The 16046-nt window shown below is 38.5% G+C and overlaps 1 protein-coding gene across 1 annotated transcript in view; it reads left to right on the top strand.

Moving 5' to 3' along the window:
• PAWR (pro-apoptotic WT1 regulator) overlaps positions 1-16046 on the top strand; it is a 74149-nt gene that overhangs the window by 44951 nt on the left and 13152 nt on the right. The window contains 1 exon segment of the mRNA XM_066183299.1: positions 11336-11370. Within this exon segment, the coding sequence (XP_066039396.1) occupies positions 11336-11370 (35 nt within the window).

The raw sequence follows: 16046 nt of genomic DNA, 5'->3' as shown, positions 1-16046 counted from the left end.
TCATACAACATCATTTTACTATTATGTTTATTATCCAAAGTATATGGTAATAATATTCATGCCTATTCATGCATGGCTTTTCAAAGGTGTCTGGCATCTAGGTTTCACATAGTTCTTGCAAAGAACTGTGTGCATGCATTCAAGAGAAGTAAATAATCTTTAGTAAGTATTTTGCCATGATGTTGCTTGATGTTAATTTCCATCCATAGAGAAGATGTGATTGTGCTACACTAGGCATGCCTAAATGTATTGAACATGTTTTCTTTTCAGCACTACGTTTTTTAGATGTTACGCCAAGAGTTATTTTGCATATTAACATGATTATAATATGCTATTGTTTTTAAAAGTAAGGAAGTAAATGTGATTCAAGTAGAGAAATATGTTAATTATGGTGATGTATATTTGAGTTTGGAAGTCATAAGTAATTCTGCCCAATCAGGTTATATGACTCTAATATTTGAGAGTTAAGTACCTGCTAATACTCATCTTGGGTTTTCTATTTGCAGGTGAAATGTGATGCACTTCACAGAGATGGTATAAAAGCAGTCATTAGTATCCACAAAGCACTTAAGCTATAATAGTGACTGCAGTAGAAAACTCACGAGGAAATCTGACTGTATGTCTAAAAGCGTTTGCATAAAAATTAGGTTAGAAGTGTTCAAATTCAATGTTAAGTATTAAAAGATCACTAATTTTTAAAATACATTTGCACCTTGACTCAGTTTTGTATGGGTGTGCAGTGTTTTGTAAGTGACATTAGTTGTAGGGAATTTGCTGCTCTGTGCAGGTCATGACATGAACCAGGTGCTTCAGTTACCATCTGCCATGGCTCCCATGGCTTGGGAGACGAGGGTGATTTCTGTGACCTATGTGAAGAAAACAGGAACACAGGAATTTCATGTTTTCATGGCCACACGTGATCAGGCAATCATTCAGGTAATTTCTAGCAATATGGGCCTGTATTCAGAGCAGTTTGAGTATGTTAATAACTAAGTAATTAAGGCATGTGTCCACTTCGAGAAGAGCTAGCAAATGCAGAATATTGAGCATTACTGAGTACTGTTCTTTGTGTTCCACTTAAGAGATATGGAGAAATATATCATGTTGTTGGGAAAGGCAGTATCATGAGTTTGAATGAAAGTTGCGTAGGTCTGGGACGTTGTGATCTGTTCTGAATTGCTTGACTTTGTGGTCTTAATTGCTTTAATTGCACTTTTCTATATATATTATTGCAGGTTGGAAAAACCCCTACTCTGTATAGTAACTTTTTCATTCATCTTCATGGTAACTTCTGAGTTTGAGTGATAATAACATTATATATATAATGTTATTAATATTATATATATATATATATATATATATATATATATATATATATATATATATAAAATATTATCACTCACAAGATGTTCTTGTCTGGTATAACTGGAGGCTTTAACTACACTCAAGGGTTTGTTTTGATAAAAATGAGATTGCTAGCTTTTTGTTACATTGTATGGATTTGTATTTTTAGTAGAACAGCAGTTCTAGAACAGTGGAGTCTGAATTTCTCATGGAATGGGCTATGTGATAAGATGTTGTTTTAGCAACATAGGTTTCTGTTCTAAGATCTTCCTCCTCTCCTGCCATGTGAGCAAATTTAATAAATGTGTGTCTGTTGGTATAGTGCTGCTGACCCATGCATGTTCAGTGGGTTTTACTGTGCCAAAGGATCTGCACATGCAAATCTGATTCAGCTGTACTGTATGTGCACTATCCAGTACTGCTGCTTTTGGAAAGTGCCTTCAAGTGCAATCGTGGTCCTTTTTGCCCCTAAGAAATCAGGAAGCTAAGAGATAGCACTCACTGATGTAAGACCAAAGGGATGGAGGGTGGCTGTAAATTGGCTATGAGCCAGGTAAAGTTGCTTGGCTATAGTTGCTTGGGCATCCCTGCTTTGAGTTGCCTAACTTCTGCTCTTGGAGGGAAATACTGATAATGACTATCAAGATTTGTCTTCCTGACAACTGTCCAAGAAGAGAGATCTTTCAATTTTTTTGTGGAAGGCATTATTTGTGTTCAGTGCTTGATCACTGTCAGCATGAATTTGATTACCTTTGATGGCAAACTTTGCTTTTCTTAGAAAGAAATACACAATTATTAACATTTTTAACATCTGTGCTCAGTAAAATTTAATTTAGTGGATAAGTGGTTTGAGTTTAAAATTTTGTTTGATGAATGCATTTCACTCCCAGTAAATAGAATTAAATGTACCCATGAAGTCTCTTAAAATTGAATATTTGATTTTGTGTGACTGTGTATGTGTGCACAACTGTTTGTCACAGGACCTGCCTGAAAACTAAAGTTGAGTCAAGCCTGTATCTGTGAAGGCAAGGCATTTTGAAAGCTTCCTTTTCTTACTTTAGATTCACAGTTGTGTCTAGGAGCCTACATGGTTTTCAGCTCAGCCTGCTCTTCAGGTGCTTTCTAGATCCTTATGCACAGCAAGTGTGAAGCAAAGTGTGTAATGATTTCTTATGATTTCCTTCTTGTAGTTTCCTTAAGTTTGGTTGTGATCCTTCTGCTAAGATTTCATTTTCTGGGGGCTTTTACTCTAATTTTTTGCTGTCTTCAGGTGTTGCTGCTGTATACTCAGCCTGTATGAACAGATGTTCACTTTGTTGTTGCCGTTTGTTTCCTTCACTATGGAGTTCATGCTCCAGAATTGCACCAGCACTAGCTGCTGTTACACTTGTCTGGGGTCTTTTTTGGGACCTTTGTACGGATGTAAGGAATAGGAGGCAGTTTCTCAAATTCCCTACTAGTGTTTTGAGCAGTCTAAAGGGGCCTCACATAAAGGATTTTTTTTTCCCCCCCACATGTTTTCTCTTTTGGACTGGTTTTTTAAGTCAGCTGTGTTACAGTGGGTATCTCCTCACAGTCTTTATTTTTGTGGGGAAACAAGAAAAGTGATCCTGAAAGTACAATGGTAAACTGCATCTAAGGTTTCTTTGGCAAGAAGAATCTTTGAGCACATACAAATATTTTGAAAAAGGTCTTCCTGACGTATCTACTTGTGGAAATAGATTACACAGCCTGACTGATATCAAAATCTTTAGTAAGGTATGGTAATACTCCTGATTCCTCCACTTTTCTGTTCTTCTACTCTAGAAAGAATTTTAATTGATACTGCTTTCATGCCAGGAACAAGTCTGAAGCCTAGGTAGCAGTTGTGAGTACCTGCTGGGTGTGTACAGAGAGGGAGGAGGCTCTTTTCTGCAAGAACCAACATGAACCAAGAGGATCCCTACTGCAAGGTGAAGAGGGGAGACAACTTGCTCAGTATTGCTGAAAGATGAGCAGAAATGTATCCTCTGCACAAATACACATAGCAATAGTTTTCAGACATTTTGTAACATGTATCATACAGTCATGTTATTAATACCAATTTAGAGAATATCATAGCAGTAGATACTCGGATGTGCTGGTGCTTTTGGAAGGTGCATATTCCAGTTCCATGGTGGTGTGAGGATGGCTGGAGCAGGATAGCCTGCTTCTCCATCTCTACATCCTTGCAGTCTAGTGTAGTTAATGTGATGGCTCAGAAGGGCCATTACATTAACTATGTAATTCATGGTTGTTTGGTGGAGACAGTCTGACTGTGTTTATACTGTTAAAAAGTACAAGACCTGGGTGTGAGCTCAACGGCTGCACTGCTGATAGAGCCTATGGCTTAATTATTAGCAACATTTTCTGGCAAGGTTTTGGTTCATGCTGCCTAATGCTCTTTTATGTCGTACCTGAGGACTGTTTGAGGAATAATGTACGAGGAGCCAGTCCTCTTATATAGTATGAACATCACAGCAACAGTTTTGGCTGCCTGTGTAGTGCTACAAGGACATTACTAGCCTTTGCTAGCTCAAAAACAACTGCATACCTTTCATCAACAGGCTGAACACTACATTGAGTTGTAGTTCAGCCCTTATGTGATTTCAAATACTTGTGTCTGAGGGGAGCCTACAGATTCTTATTTCTTAGGAATACCACAATGTCTTTCTGGTCATTTTTCCTGCTCTGCTTTTTCTGTGAGTCACCTGAGATCTAGTCAGGGTTTTTTAGCCTGATCTAATCAGTTCCTTCACAGCTTTTGTTCTGAGTGCCTAATTGTTTGTTCTGAAGTCTTTTTTTCTGACTGTTCAGTGGTGAATATTGATTTAATATAGAAATAGAGAATAGTAAATAAAAGAAAAGCTCTGTTAATTTGTTTAAATGTGTGTTTCTGGTTTCCTTATTTCTGGGAGCTGTTTTCTTTTGGAAGATGCTTGACTTACCTGGGAGTTACTTGTGTTATCTGCTGACATTTCTTTAATTATTTTCTCTCACCTTATGTCCTTAATAGATTTCTTCAAAGGTATGGATTGAGGATACTTACCTTTCTGTTAGAACTCTGATTGATTCCGTAGGTGTTCTTGCAGTTTTTCCTCTATGGCCCCCTACTTCTGTGTAAACAGGCAGATAAGTCATAACTCCTTTGGCTTCGCTGGAGTAATATCTATCACTTGAACCCAGGCATTTTAGCACATTTATTAGTTCTAGTTTGAAGTCCTATTAATTGCATATTAATTAAAGATAGTAGATGAGGCTGTAAAAAATAAGGTTCACAAAGTTGTGTTGCAAACTTGTGTTTTCAAAGGGGTGACACAATTGAGAGGAACTGTCAACTCCCTCACAGGCAGAGGGGCCCTGTAGACATAGACAAATTAGAGAATTGGGCAATCACCAACTGTATGAAATTTAACAAGGGCAAGTGCCAAATCCTGCACCTGGAATGGGGCAGTCCTGGTTGTGTGCATTGACTGGGGAGCAGGAAAGAGACCTGCGGATCCTGGTGGATGGCAAGTTGAATGTGAGTCAGCAGTGCCCTGGCAGCCAGGGGGGCCAACCCTGTTCTGGGGGCATCAGGCACAGCATCACCAGCTGAGGGAGGGGATTGTCCCCTCTCTGCACTGGGGCAGCCTCACCTCCAGTGCTGGGGGCAGTTTTGGGCGCCACAATGTGTAAAAGACATTAAAAAGAAAGCTGTTAGAGAGCATTGAGAGGAAAGCTACAAGGATGATGAGTGGTATGGAGTGGGAGCCATATGAAGAGCAGCTGAGGTCACTTGGTCTGTTCAGCCTGGAGGAGACTGAAGGGAGACCTCATTGTGGTCTTCATTCTCACAAGGGGAGGAGGAGGGGCAGGTAGTGATCTCTTCACTCTTATGACCAGTGACAGGACCCAAGGAAATGGCAAAAAGCTGAGTCAGGAGAGGTTTAGGTTGGATATCAGGAAAAAAACTCTTCACCTAGAGGGTGTTTGGACACTGGAACAGGCTCCCCAGGGCAGTGATCACAGCACCAGGCCTGGCGGAGTTCAAGAAGCATTTGGACAACACACTCGAGCGCACGGTGTGATCCTTGGGGTATTCTGTTTAGGACCAGGCAGTGGACTTGATGATTCTGATGGGTCCTTTCCAAATCAGCATAATCTTTGATTCTGTGATTCAAGAGTGGAAGGTAAATGGTATCTCTTGACTCCTGAGGGAAAATCGCTTCTGGGAAATTTTGATGGGAGGAGAAAAAAGGTATTTCGTCTGTCTTTTTGCTGTTTTTCTGATCGGCAGTCATTCCTGGTTTGTATTAGGGTCAGACTGCTTTTCAGTTGTTGAACATTTAGATGTTATCCCACTTTAAGAGCTGAATGAAACCTTGTCTGTGTTGCAGAAGATACATAACTGCCATTTCCAAACAAATCTAGAGTGCAGAGTTGTACTGAATGTGAGAAGTAGCTGTAGTTAATCAAGATGTGATTTAAGGTACAGGAGTTAACTTGATTTGCTGGATGGAGATAGAATCTACCTTGGTATGTAAAAAGGCAAGAAACACCAGCAGTAGATCTCCTTCTATGTAGTGAACTTGTTTTGCTCACATCTTGAAGAATGTACAAAAAACTTCTTAGGAAGCCCATATTTGAATTACATATGAAAAGAAAATTGTTTTGATGGCCTAATTTCAGTCAAAATTTAATCTTGCATGTTGCAGGAATATCATTATGTAGTGATAATTTGCACTAGTGTGTAGTTATATTTCAAAACAGCGTGCATGTTCTTCCTGTCAGTATCTATACCAGTGAGCCCTAACAGCCTGATTTGATCCAGGGGATTTGCTTTAATTGTTTGCAAAACTTTTAAGTAGTGTTTCAAGGGATTCCAGTGAACCTTGTATATAGTCCAGCTGACTCCAGAGTCTGTACTTGTTTAACAACGTTTGTTAGTGCATTTTAACTGGCAAATTTGTAGTAGTAGGGTTGGTTTAACATCTGGAAAACTTTGTCAGACACTTGTAAACACAGACAATTCTGTTTATTTAAAACCCATGACCAGCTTGTTTATGTAATCTCTCTGTTGGCCAGATGAAATACCAAGATGAGCCAGGAGCAAAGAGGAGAGTTAGCCAAGTTCCTTGCATCCTAGTTTGACAGAGATTTAATTGGCAGTAAATGGTTTCATTAATTGAAATGGTCTCAGCTGTCTTTTCTGTCATTATATATTCTCTTGTGCAGCAGGTGCATGTCTGTGTGTTAGTCTATGCAGTGAATCAGATGAAGGAATTCATGTGGAATGAGAGAAATGTTTTCTTTTTCCTTGGTTTTTTCACGTAGTTCACACCCTGTCCTGCATTAATACCATCTACACAATCACTTTTGTAGACAAAACAAAAAGGGAACATGAACAATTTTCTGGAGCCATGATGATGTATGTCACTCTGCAGTAGTTTGCAGTGTTCACTAATAATTTGGTTTATTAGTGAAGTATATGCTATTAAAATGTAATGTAAGCTGCCTGAGATCATGTACAAAAAGTAAAAGTATTTTTAAAGCTGTGTTTGGAATACTGCATTGAAGTGTGTATTTGATTTCAGCCTTGGACAAAGAATTGATGTTGGTACATGTCTTTGGCAGCAGTATTTTTTCACCAGTATGAAAGAAACCATTAGCATTATTATGGATTACTTCTTCACTTACTGTTTTCCATTCAGGATTTCCACAGACTATAAAAAGAATTCCTCTTTTAGAGGGAGACATTCAAATAAACTGATCCCTTTGTTGCTCATGACAAATTTCACTTTTATAGTAATGATTAGGTATTTTAAATGTGGGTTAAAACTCAAAAAATATTAAGGAATATAAGCCAGATTTGTAAATAAGTATTTATGTACAAGAATAATCATGTGCTTTTAGGTTAACTCTTTGTCAGAACAGGCATATCCCTCCTTCTCTCCTTCTCTTTCTTCATTTTCTGCCAACCTTCAGTTCTCCAAAAGTGGAGGAGACAAGGTCTTAAATTATAGGTGCTTGCCTCGTTTAAGATCTTCTGAATAGTTTGAAATCTTAGATTAATTTTTGATTTATAGGCACATAATGCTATTGACAATGTGACTGCTTATGTTCATGTTGCCAGAGACGTTTGGTTGCACACAAAATAAATTCCATAAATGAGAACAGGGGTGAATAATACATTTTCCTAGTGCTTTCATCATCACTTTAAAGAATGATTGGTTTGCATTTACATTAGAGATTTCAAAGTAATAAAAGTCATAATTTACCAAATCTGCAATATTAATTTAGTGTTCAGAGGAACTTTTTATGCATCAGATGTGCATTTTTAACTTTTTATTCATAGTTTTAACTACAGAAAAAACCCACTAATACTTAGTGTAAAAACATGTTACAAAGGACTTGTTAATTGATTCAAGGTTTTTTTGTTTGTTTGTTTGTTTTAACAGCTGTCATTTGTACCAAATGAGAGTATTTGCTATCCACTTTGTCTCTGAGCATTTGTTTGCTTTCCCAGCTTTTTCTGAAGAACTGACTTTTCTGAATACTACTGCCAAACTTTTAAGTGTCCTGTTGAATTAAATGTACAAATCTATGTAATTGCTTTACAGCTTATATTTGCATTTAGTATATGAAAATGTTTTAGCAAATAAGAGGATATACAGTGCATTCATTGCATCCTTTTAGTATCTAGAGTACAAAACATCTGATACCTCAAGATTTCTTTGTACCAAGGTATGTGTGCTTCACTGGACTGCAATCTTAGATGCAATTTCTCCCTTTCTCATGAATTCTGCCTTTCACTGCAAACAGAGGCTTATGTTCACCAGGAATCATTTTCTTGAAAATAAGAAGCTGTTAAAAAAATAACTGAGGAAGATTGGAGCCCAAAGTTCCTACTTTATTGTATCTAGAGGCAGTTAGGCAAAATTTAGACCCAATGTAACTCTCCATCGAAGCCTAGAATGACAATTGAACCACTTGCCCATTGCTAATGGGGCAGCTGGGATGTTTCTGAGACCATCACAAGCAGGCGCTGTGTCTGTTACTGATGTGGTGTTTCAGTTCTCAAATACAGGGAACTTATATCTTAATGTATTAGATGAAACAGTTTGAATCTCTTCAGGTACCTCAGAGTCAAATCACCTCCATCAGTCACTGCTGACTGTCTTAGAGCTAAAAGCCTTAAGGCTTTAGGGGATCTTGGGAAGTCTCCAGTCCAGGTCTTGCAAACAAAGCAGGATTCCTGTAACAAATTGCTCAGGACTGTAGCCAGTTGGGTTTTTATTATCACCATGGACAGAGCTATGTCTCCGTCATCTTTACCCCATCAGGAATTTGTACACACTGGCAAGATACCTCCTGAGAATCCTATTCTCCTGGCTGAACACTTCCAGCACTTTCAGCTTCTCCTCACGTGTCAGATGCTTCAGACCTTTAATCATATGTCCAGCTTTGCTGGGGTCTCTCCAGTGTATTGTTCTCGTACTGAGAAGTCCAGAAGTGGACCCAGCGTACCAACTGTGGTCTCACCAGAGCTGAGCAGAGGGAAATTAGAGAATATGCTTGGAAGGGACCCATGAGTCCAACTCCTGTCCCTGAAGAGGACACCCCAAGAATTACACCATGTGCCTGAGAGTATTGTCCAAATGCTTCTTGAGGTCTTTAAGGTTTGGTGCTGTGACCACTTCCCTGAAGAGCCTGTTCAAGTGCCCAACCATCCTGAGATGTGAAGAACTTTTCCCTAATATTCAAATTAAACCTCTGCTGACACAACTTCACACCATTCCCTTGGATCCTGTCACTGGTCATGACAGAGAAGAAGGAGAACAGTGCCTGACTGTCCTCCTCCCTTCATGAGGAAGTTGTAACTGCAATGAGGTTTCCCCTCAGTCTTGTCCGGGCTGAACAAGCCAGGTGACCTCAGCAACTCCTTGTGTGATTTTTCCTCTAGTCCCTTCACTGTCTTTGTAGCTGTCCTCAGGATGCTGTCCTTCAACCTGCTGGCAGTGCATCCTGAGGGTGCCATGTGGCTTCTTTGCTGCACAGGCAGAGTGATGGCTTATGTTCGACTTGGTGTCCACCAGAACACCCGGGTTTTTTTCTGCACAGTAGCTTTCTACGCAGCATGTACTCATGCTTGGGGTTATTTGTCCCCAGGCTCAGGTGCAGGACTTTGCGTTTTCCTTTTTTTTGGATTTCATGGGGTCTCTGTAAGCTCTTTTTCAAGCTTCTGTCCCTCTAGATGGCAACACAGCCACCTGATGTATTGTTAACCGCTCATCCAAGTTGTTTGTATTGTAAACTTCCTGAGACTGTACTTTGTCTCATTATTCAGGTCATTCATGAAGTCATTAAACAGTACTGGCCCCTCTATCAATCCCTCCAAAGTGTCTGGTGTCCAGCTGGAGTTAAAGCTGCTGTTCATAACCCTCTGGACCCAGTAGTCACTGCATCTCATGGTCTACTTCGCTGGCCACTATTTCTGTATACATATGTTGTGTGGGAAGGTGTAGAAAGCTCTGCTAACATCCAGATAAACATCATCTTCTTTGCCCTCATTCACCAGGTCCTCTCATCATAGAAGGCTATCAGGTCAGGCATGGTTTCCTCTTCACGTATCCATGCTGATTTCACCTTCTTGTCCTTGAGGATTTGTTCCATTTCCTACTCAGGGACTGAGCTTAAGGATTGCCCTACAGTTCCCTGTATGACCCTTCTTGAAGAAAGGAATGACATTTACTTCATTTTAGTCCTCAGAAATTTCCTCCTGCTTCCATGACCTTTCAAAGATAACCTACCCTTAAGTAAACTTTAAAAATAGCATTGGTACCATTTAAAATTATGTTCCTCTGCCCTTTTAGAGGTAAAATTAGGTTTCTGTTTCACAGCTGTGAATCACTAATTTTCAGATGCTGTCATCAATGATAAAAATAGCTATCAGTGTTAAACCAGCAGTTTTGCCAAATTTGTGGATTTCTTTAAATAGTTCCCATGAATTTATTGAATTTTGTTCTTCTGCTTATCTTAGGGATAAAGCGTAACACATAGAGCAGAAATTGAAAATGCTCCATAGGATAAAATGTACTTTCAGATCAAGCTTTTTCTATAATACAAATATTTTTTAGGTTTTTTTTTTTTTTGGTATAGTAAAATAATAACCTTTGTGTCCTAATTTTAGCTTGCTAATCAGTGAAGGCAGTGTAGTGTTTTGTAGAAGTTTCAGAATGGATAGAATTTCTCTTTTATCTTGTTTTGAGTGCTCATTTACTTCTTTGCCTACAGTAAGTGTAAGTAGACAAAATTTTATGCTTTGCCTTTTTTTTTTTCTTGTAAATGCAATTATTCATTAACTCCTAAATATTCTTTCCTGACTTTTTACCTGTTATTTTCTGGGGGGTGTTTTCCCTATGACAAAGAAAATAATTGGTTCATGTTCTTACAACATCCTAAAAGATGTTTATGGACTTACTCTGTCAAATCTGAGCCTTTGTTTACCAGTTGAAACATGTCTTAATTTTTGTTCTTGACAGCTTCAGTTTTTGTTCCTATCCAGAAGGAGAGCAGTGGTGCAGAGGAATTAAAACAGTTTCGCTCTGCTGCTCTTGGACAAGTTGATGAACAACTGCACATGTGTTTTCCTGCTAGTTAGTGATAGTGGAGGTGTAATGGTGGCAGGGTGTGAGCTGTTCCACTTGTTGTGCATTCAGGGGGATGGAATAAGTGTATCCAGTTTTATGATGTAATCAGAGGCAGACACTTAAGGCTTTTGAGGTGGTGTACAGAAGCAGTAACATGGTTACAGTAGTCCTGGTATTGTCTATACCTGGCAACAAAAAAATGCAAAACTGAGTTGTACAGTGCCATGGGACTGCTCTCACTGCAGACTTAGTTTTCTGTGGAGTGATAAGGTATTTTGGCAGTATAGATACAATATTATTAAAAAAAAAAATAATTCGTTTTTACTTTCTGTTTCTTTTAGGACTCCTCCCGGATGGTTTCAAGCAGGTATAAAAGGTATGAGATCTTTGTACGAAACAATTTTTTTACATTTCTGTCAGAAATAATGCTGATTAAATTGTATTTGTAGTAGAAGCCATCGTACTGCTACTGTAGATACATAGCCTGATATCAGGCAAAGGACCTGAAAGATGCAACAAGGTTATCCAAAGCCCTCTATTATATTACTATTTTGAAATAAATTCAGACAGTGTTTTACTGGATCTTACTAGGGCAGGATAGTTTCCCAGTCAAATGTCAAACTCAACTACACATTGCCTGGCAGCCAGTATTTTCACAATTTAATTTATGAACCACCATATTCCGAAGTTTAATAAAGAAAGATAATTTTGTTGCTCTCCACAGTGAGAGATGGTTTTGTCATACCACTGTCTCAGTTGTAGCAAGTATTTCTCATATATAGCATGTCCTCTTTGTTATTTGTTTGTCTTTGAGTCATTTGGTCATTACTCCAGCTTTTTAATCAGAGAAATACTTCAGAAGCTCTTGATGCACCTGGCCAGTGTGCAAAACTTTTGTCCATGTGGAATTAATACTGACGCAACTATTACAACTATTAGGAAATGTTATGGTAACGTGGGGTCTAAAATATGTCAATTGAAGCAAGACAGTTATGTAATAATGTTTTTATTTGGTATATGAATGCATTCTCTTTTAGGTATCCTTTACTCGGGTAAAATATGTAGGTGGTTAATTCATCTGTGTATATATATAAATGTGGCTGTAGAAGAAAGTGCAAAGAGAATCTAAAATTATCTAGTCTTCACTGCTGTATTTTCTACTCGTCAAAACTGTTCACCCGTAGAATCATAGAATGGCTGGGTTGGAAGAGACATTGAAGATCACCTAGTTCAGTCCCCCTGCCATGGGCAGGGACACTTTCCAGTGAACTACATTGCTTAGAGCCCTATCCAAACTGGCCTTGAACACTTAGAGGGAGAGAAGACCCATAGCTTCTCTGGGCAACCTGTTCCAGAGTCTCACCTCCCACAGTGTAAAAAAATAATAACCTGTCCTGTTATGCTTTAGCTTTTAGCATGGTGTCTTTTATATTTATATTCCCAGGTTCTCGCAAACCCAGCTCTGTGATGCTTTTTATTGCTTTAGGGTTTTTTTCTAAATCACTTTGTCATTGCAGAATGGGTGGGCTTGTTGTCACAAGCTTAATAACGATGTAATTTCATGATTCATTTCTTATTAATCAAGCACATTTTAGTTCAGTCTTTACTTCCTCTTCAGTCCTGGTGCAGAATTTTACTGCTGTTTGTATCTGCCAAATACTTAGTGGTGTGTGTCATACTTTTGTGGCTTTTCATAAACCTTATCTCTGCTTCCATGCTGTATATACTCACTCACTTGCAAAAACTTGACTGTGCGTGGGGTGGTAATAAATAGAAGTTTGCACAACCAGGTTCGTAACTTATTTGAAAATAATCTAGTTCTTCTGATTAGCATTGCAAAAGCAGGAAACACCAGAGCTAGAAAACGCTAATTAAGACTTGGTTGTGCAGTCTTCCCTTAGTCAGCTGTAGTTATATGTGGGACGTAGTCTTTGTCAAGTTCCCCTGTCAGGACTAGCATCACATTCAGGAGGAATCTGACTTGCTGTGAGCTGTCATTCAATATTTTATGGATGTTGCCATCTGTCTTATTCATTGCATAGTCTTGAAACTTCATGTTGAAAGTGAAGGATTATTTACCACTATCAACACAGTGCCCAGTGCTCACAAGTACTCAGTGGGTTTTATTCCCCTTGAGGTATACAATGCTCACTGCGATTTGAGTTAATAGTATTTTATTCATTTTCTGCTGTATTTGAAAATTTCTGCCTCTCTGAGCTAATTTTTCCTGTGAGGGTACTTTAGATATGACTCCCAGTGGTTTTGCTTTCTGGTTTGAATGCTAAGGGAGTCAGAACCAGAGTTGTTCTTGGCTTGTTTGCTTCTTCCAACATCTGCAATAGGTGAAGGTCTTAGAGAAGCAGCCTCCTCTACAGTAATTCTTATTCAGATCACACAGATCTCACTGAAGTCCCAAATACAGTAGGAGTCCCTTGGAATGTCAGTTGGTTAGAGCATGGTGCTAATAACACTAAAGCTGTGGATTCCATCCCTGCGTGGGCCATTCACTTAAGAGTTGGACTCATGATCCTTCTGTGTGGACTCCTCCATGTGTCCCTTCCAACTCAGAATATTCTGTGAATCTGTGAAATGTGAAATGCCATTCTGTGATTCCACCTAGAACTGGAATGTTAATGCGTAAAGGCTGAATTGAGAGCATAAGCTGCTTCAAGGCTCAAATACGTTCAGCTTCATGTGCTTTTAATGATTTTGAGTGTACTCCCTTAGGTTTTCAAGGCAAACTGAGAGTGAAGCATGTTCTCACATAGGGACAAGCACTTTGAGATCCTATTTGGAACTTACTTGAAAGAGTAAGCGGCCGGTACTTTGTGGGAGAGAGATGGTTGGTAGACTTTATAGACACATGATAGCAAAATGGAAAGTATATTTTCTGAAATGTTAGCTCTGTAACAGATTCTCTTTCCCATTGAAAGATTGAATTATTTTCCAGAAATATTCAGGTTGCTTTCTTCCATCTTTACTACTTCTGCTTATTCTCTTTTGCCTTCTTGCTCTTCCCCAGTTACTCCTTATCAAACATGACATCTTGTTCATCTCATCATTTTCCTTCACTTCACTGGTTTCCATTTCCTAGCCCAGTTAGGCATCCTTTCCTTTTTCTTCCCCATTTCTCTTACATCCTTATATTTAATCATTGAGGTACTAGTCTTCTCTTTATTATTTGTCTGATTTCTTGCGCAGTTTTTTTTGTTTCAGTTTTTTTTTTTTTTTTTTTCCTTCCTGTTTTGTCTCCATTATCTGTCCTTTCTGACTTCTAGTCCTGGATTACCGACACTGTTCTGGACTTCCAGTACCTTTCCTTTCCCTTTCCATTTAACTGTTTTCATATTTTGTGTTACGCTCTTAGAGATTATTTCACAGCTTCTACAGTTCTGTGATTCTGCCTCTAGACTGAGATAGCCATCCTCCTGTACCTGACAAGAGAAGAGATTTAAAAGTAGATGAGATATGTGTGTTCTTACAGAACCATTGTTCTCTCAGTGTGTTCCAGGACTCAAGGAATTGCACAGATTTTAGACTGTGAATTACACTGGCTACTTTCCCTTATATGGGTGCAACAATCCGTGACTAAACGTTTATATGACATTGCTGGGAAACCTGTTTCACTGAGTGTCCATTGACTGGAAAACATGTTTACAAATGAACTCTGATGTCTGCTGTGTTGCTGTGTGCTTAGTGACTTGGGCAAACTGAGCCTGTCTCTTTGCGCTGTAAAGTAAATAAAAGTTTGTGATGAGAATCTTAGTCTATAATTGTAGTCTGTCTTCTGAATTTTCTCCAGAAATTTTCAGAAGTTTGTGGAAGGTTTCCTTTGCATGATTAAGTGCATAAAGTATTTTCAAGAGAAAGTCTTGGTTTCGTTGTGGTCTGGAGCGGTACTGTGAGATCTGTTAAAAGCACAACCAGAATCTATAAGGTCGTGCTGACATGAAGGCCACAGGACATGCAGGAGAGTATGTGGGAGCTGTGGTCAGTCATGTGTCCTAACTGTGAGCTTCATGTGTTTTAAATGTATAGGTATACTTAAGTTGTAATAGCCCATATCAACTTCCCATTCTTCTGTTTTCCTCTCAGGTTTTTTAATGTAATATGGCTCATCTTGGCCATTTCAAACTACTGTTATGAAGCTGGGTCTGCCATTTTTTGCACTGCTTTGTGAATAGTTGTTTTAAGTACCAAACATATTGCTATTAGTAATAATTTAGGTCTGATGGTATCAGCATAGTGGATGTTACCAATGATTTCTCAGACATGAGAAGGACAACGTGCATTTTCTTTATTGAAATATTTGAGTCTAATCTACATGTAACCTTGAATTATGTTCCTTTTGTGAACTAAAAGGCTTGTTTGCAAGTAACAGTAAAAAAGCAAGATATTTATGCAGAAATAGGAATATTTTTATAGACACAGAAAGTTCGATCAGCTTACTTTAAAGACTGTCTACTAGGTTTTGAACCAATTTAGTCTCTTTTAAAAAAAATAAATTGTAGAGCAAACCTTGCGGATTGGGATTTAAACATTTTTGCATGGTTCTAGAATCAGACAGATCTACTGGATCAGTTTACCAAAAGAGCTAGATTAAAATCTCTTCATGGTTCAGAAGTGTATTCCCCATATAAGTTTGTTTAGTAGTGGAAATGAGTGCCAGATGGTATGCTTCTATGGCTTCCAGTCAAAATGTCAGAAAGGATTTTTGCCCCCCTCATTTAGGATGGTACAACCCATTAACATAGAACCCTAGAGGTAGAGTCTATTTAGCTGTAATTGTAGAAGAATCCATCATACTTGAGTTTATCATTCATCTAAGAGTTGAAAAATAAATGGGGAAATAGAGACCATAAAAAAGGTGCTTCAGAGCACTCACTGGAGAGGCTTTGAAGGAAATGTTTGAACACTGCTGAAATTGCCTTGCTCAGTGTTTTTAGATAATTAGAAAACTTAAACTATAACGGTTTGCTTTCCATCATACTAACCTTGATCTCACTAATTTAAAAACAACACAGCTGCAACATACTGTTTCATTATGCTATG

The sequence above is a fragment of the Chamaea fasciata genome, unplaced genomic scaffold (genome assembly GCF_029207755.1).
Source record: "Chamaea fasciata isolate MVZ Bird 193981 ecotype frontalis unplaced genomic scaffold, bChaFas1.0.hap1 SCAF_5, whole genome shotgun sequence".
NCBI classification, from domain to species: Eukaryota; Metazoa; Chordata; class Aves; order Passeriformes; family Sylviidae; genus Chamaea; species Chamaea fasciata.
This window is presented reverse-complemented; position numbering and strand designations above follow the sequence as displayed.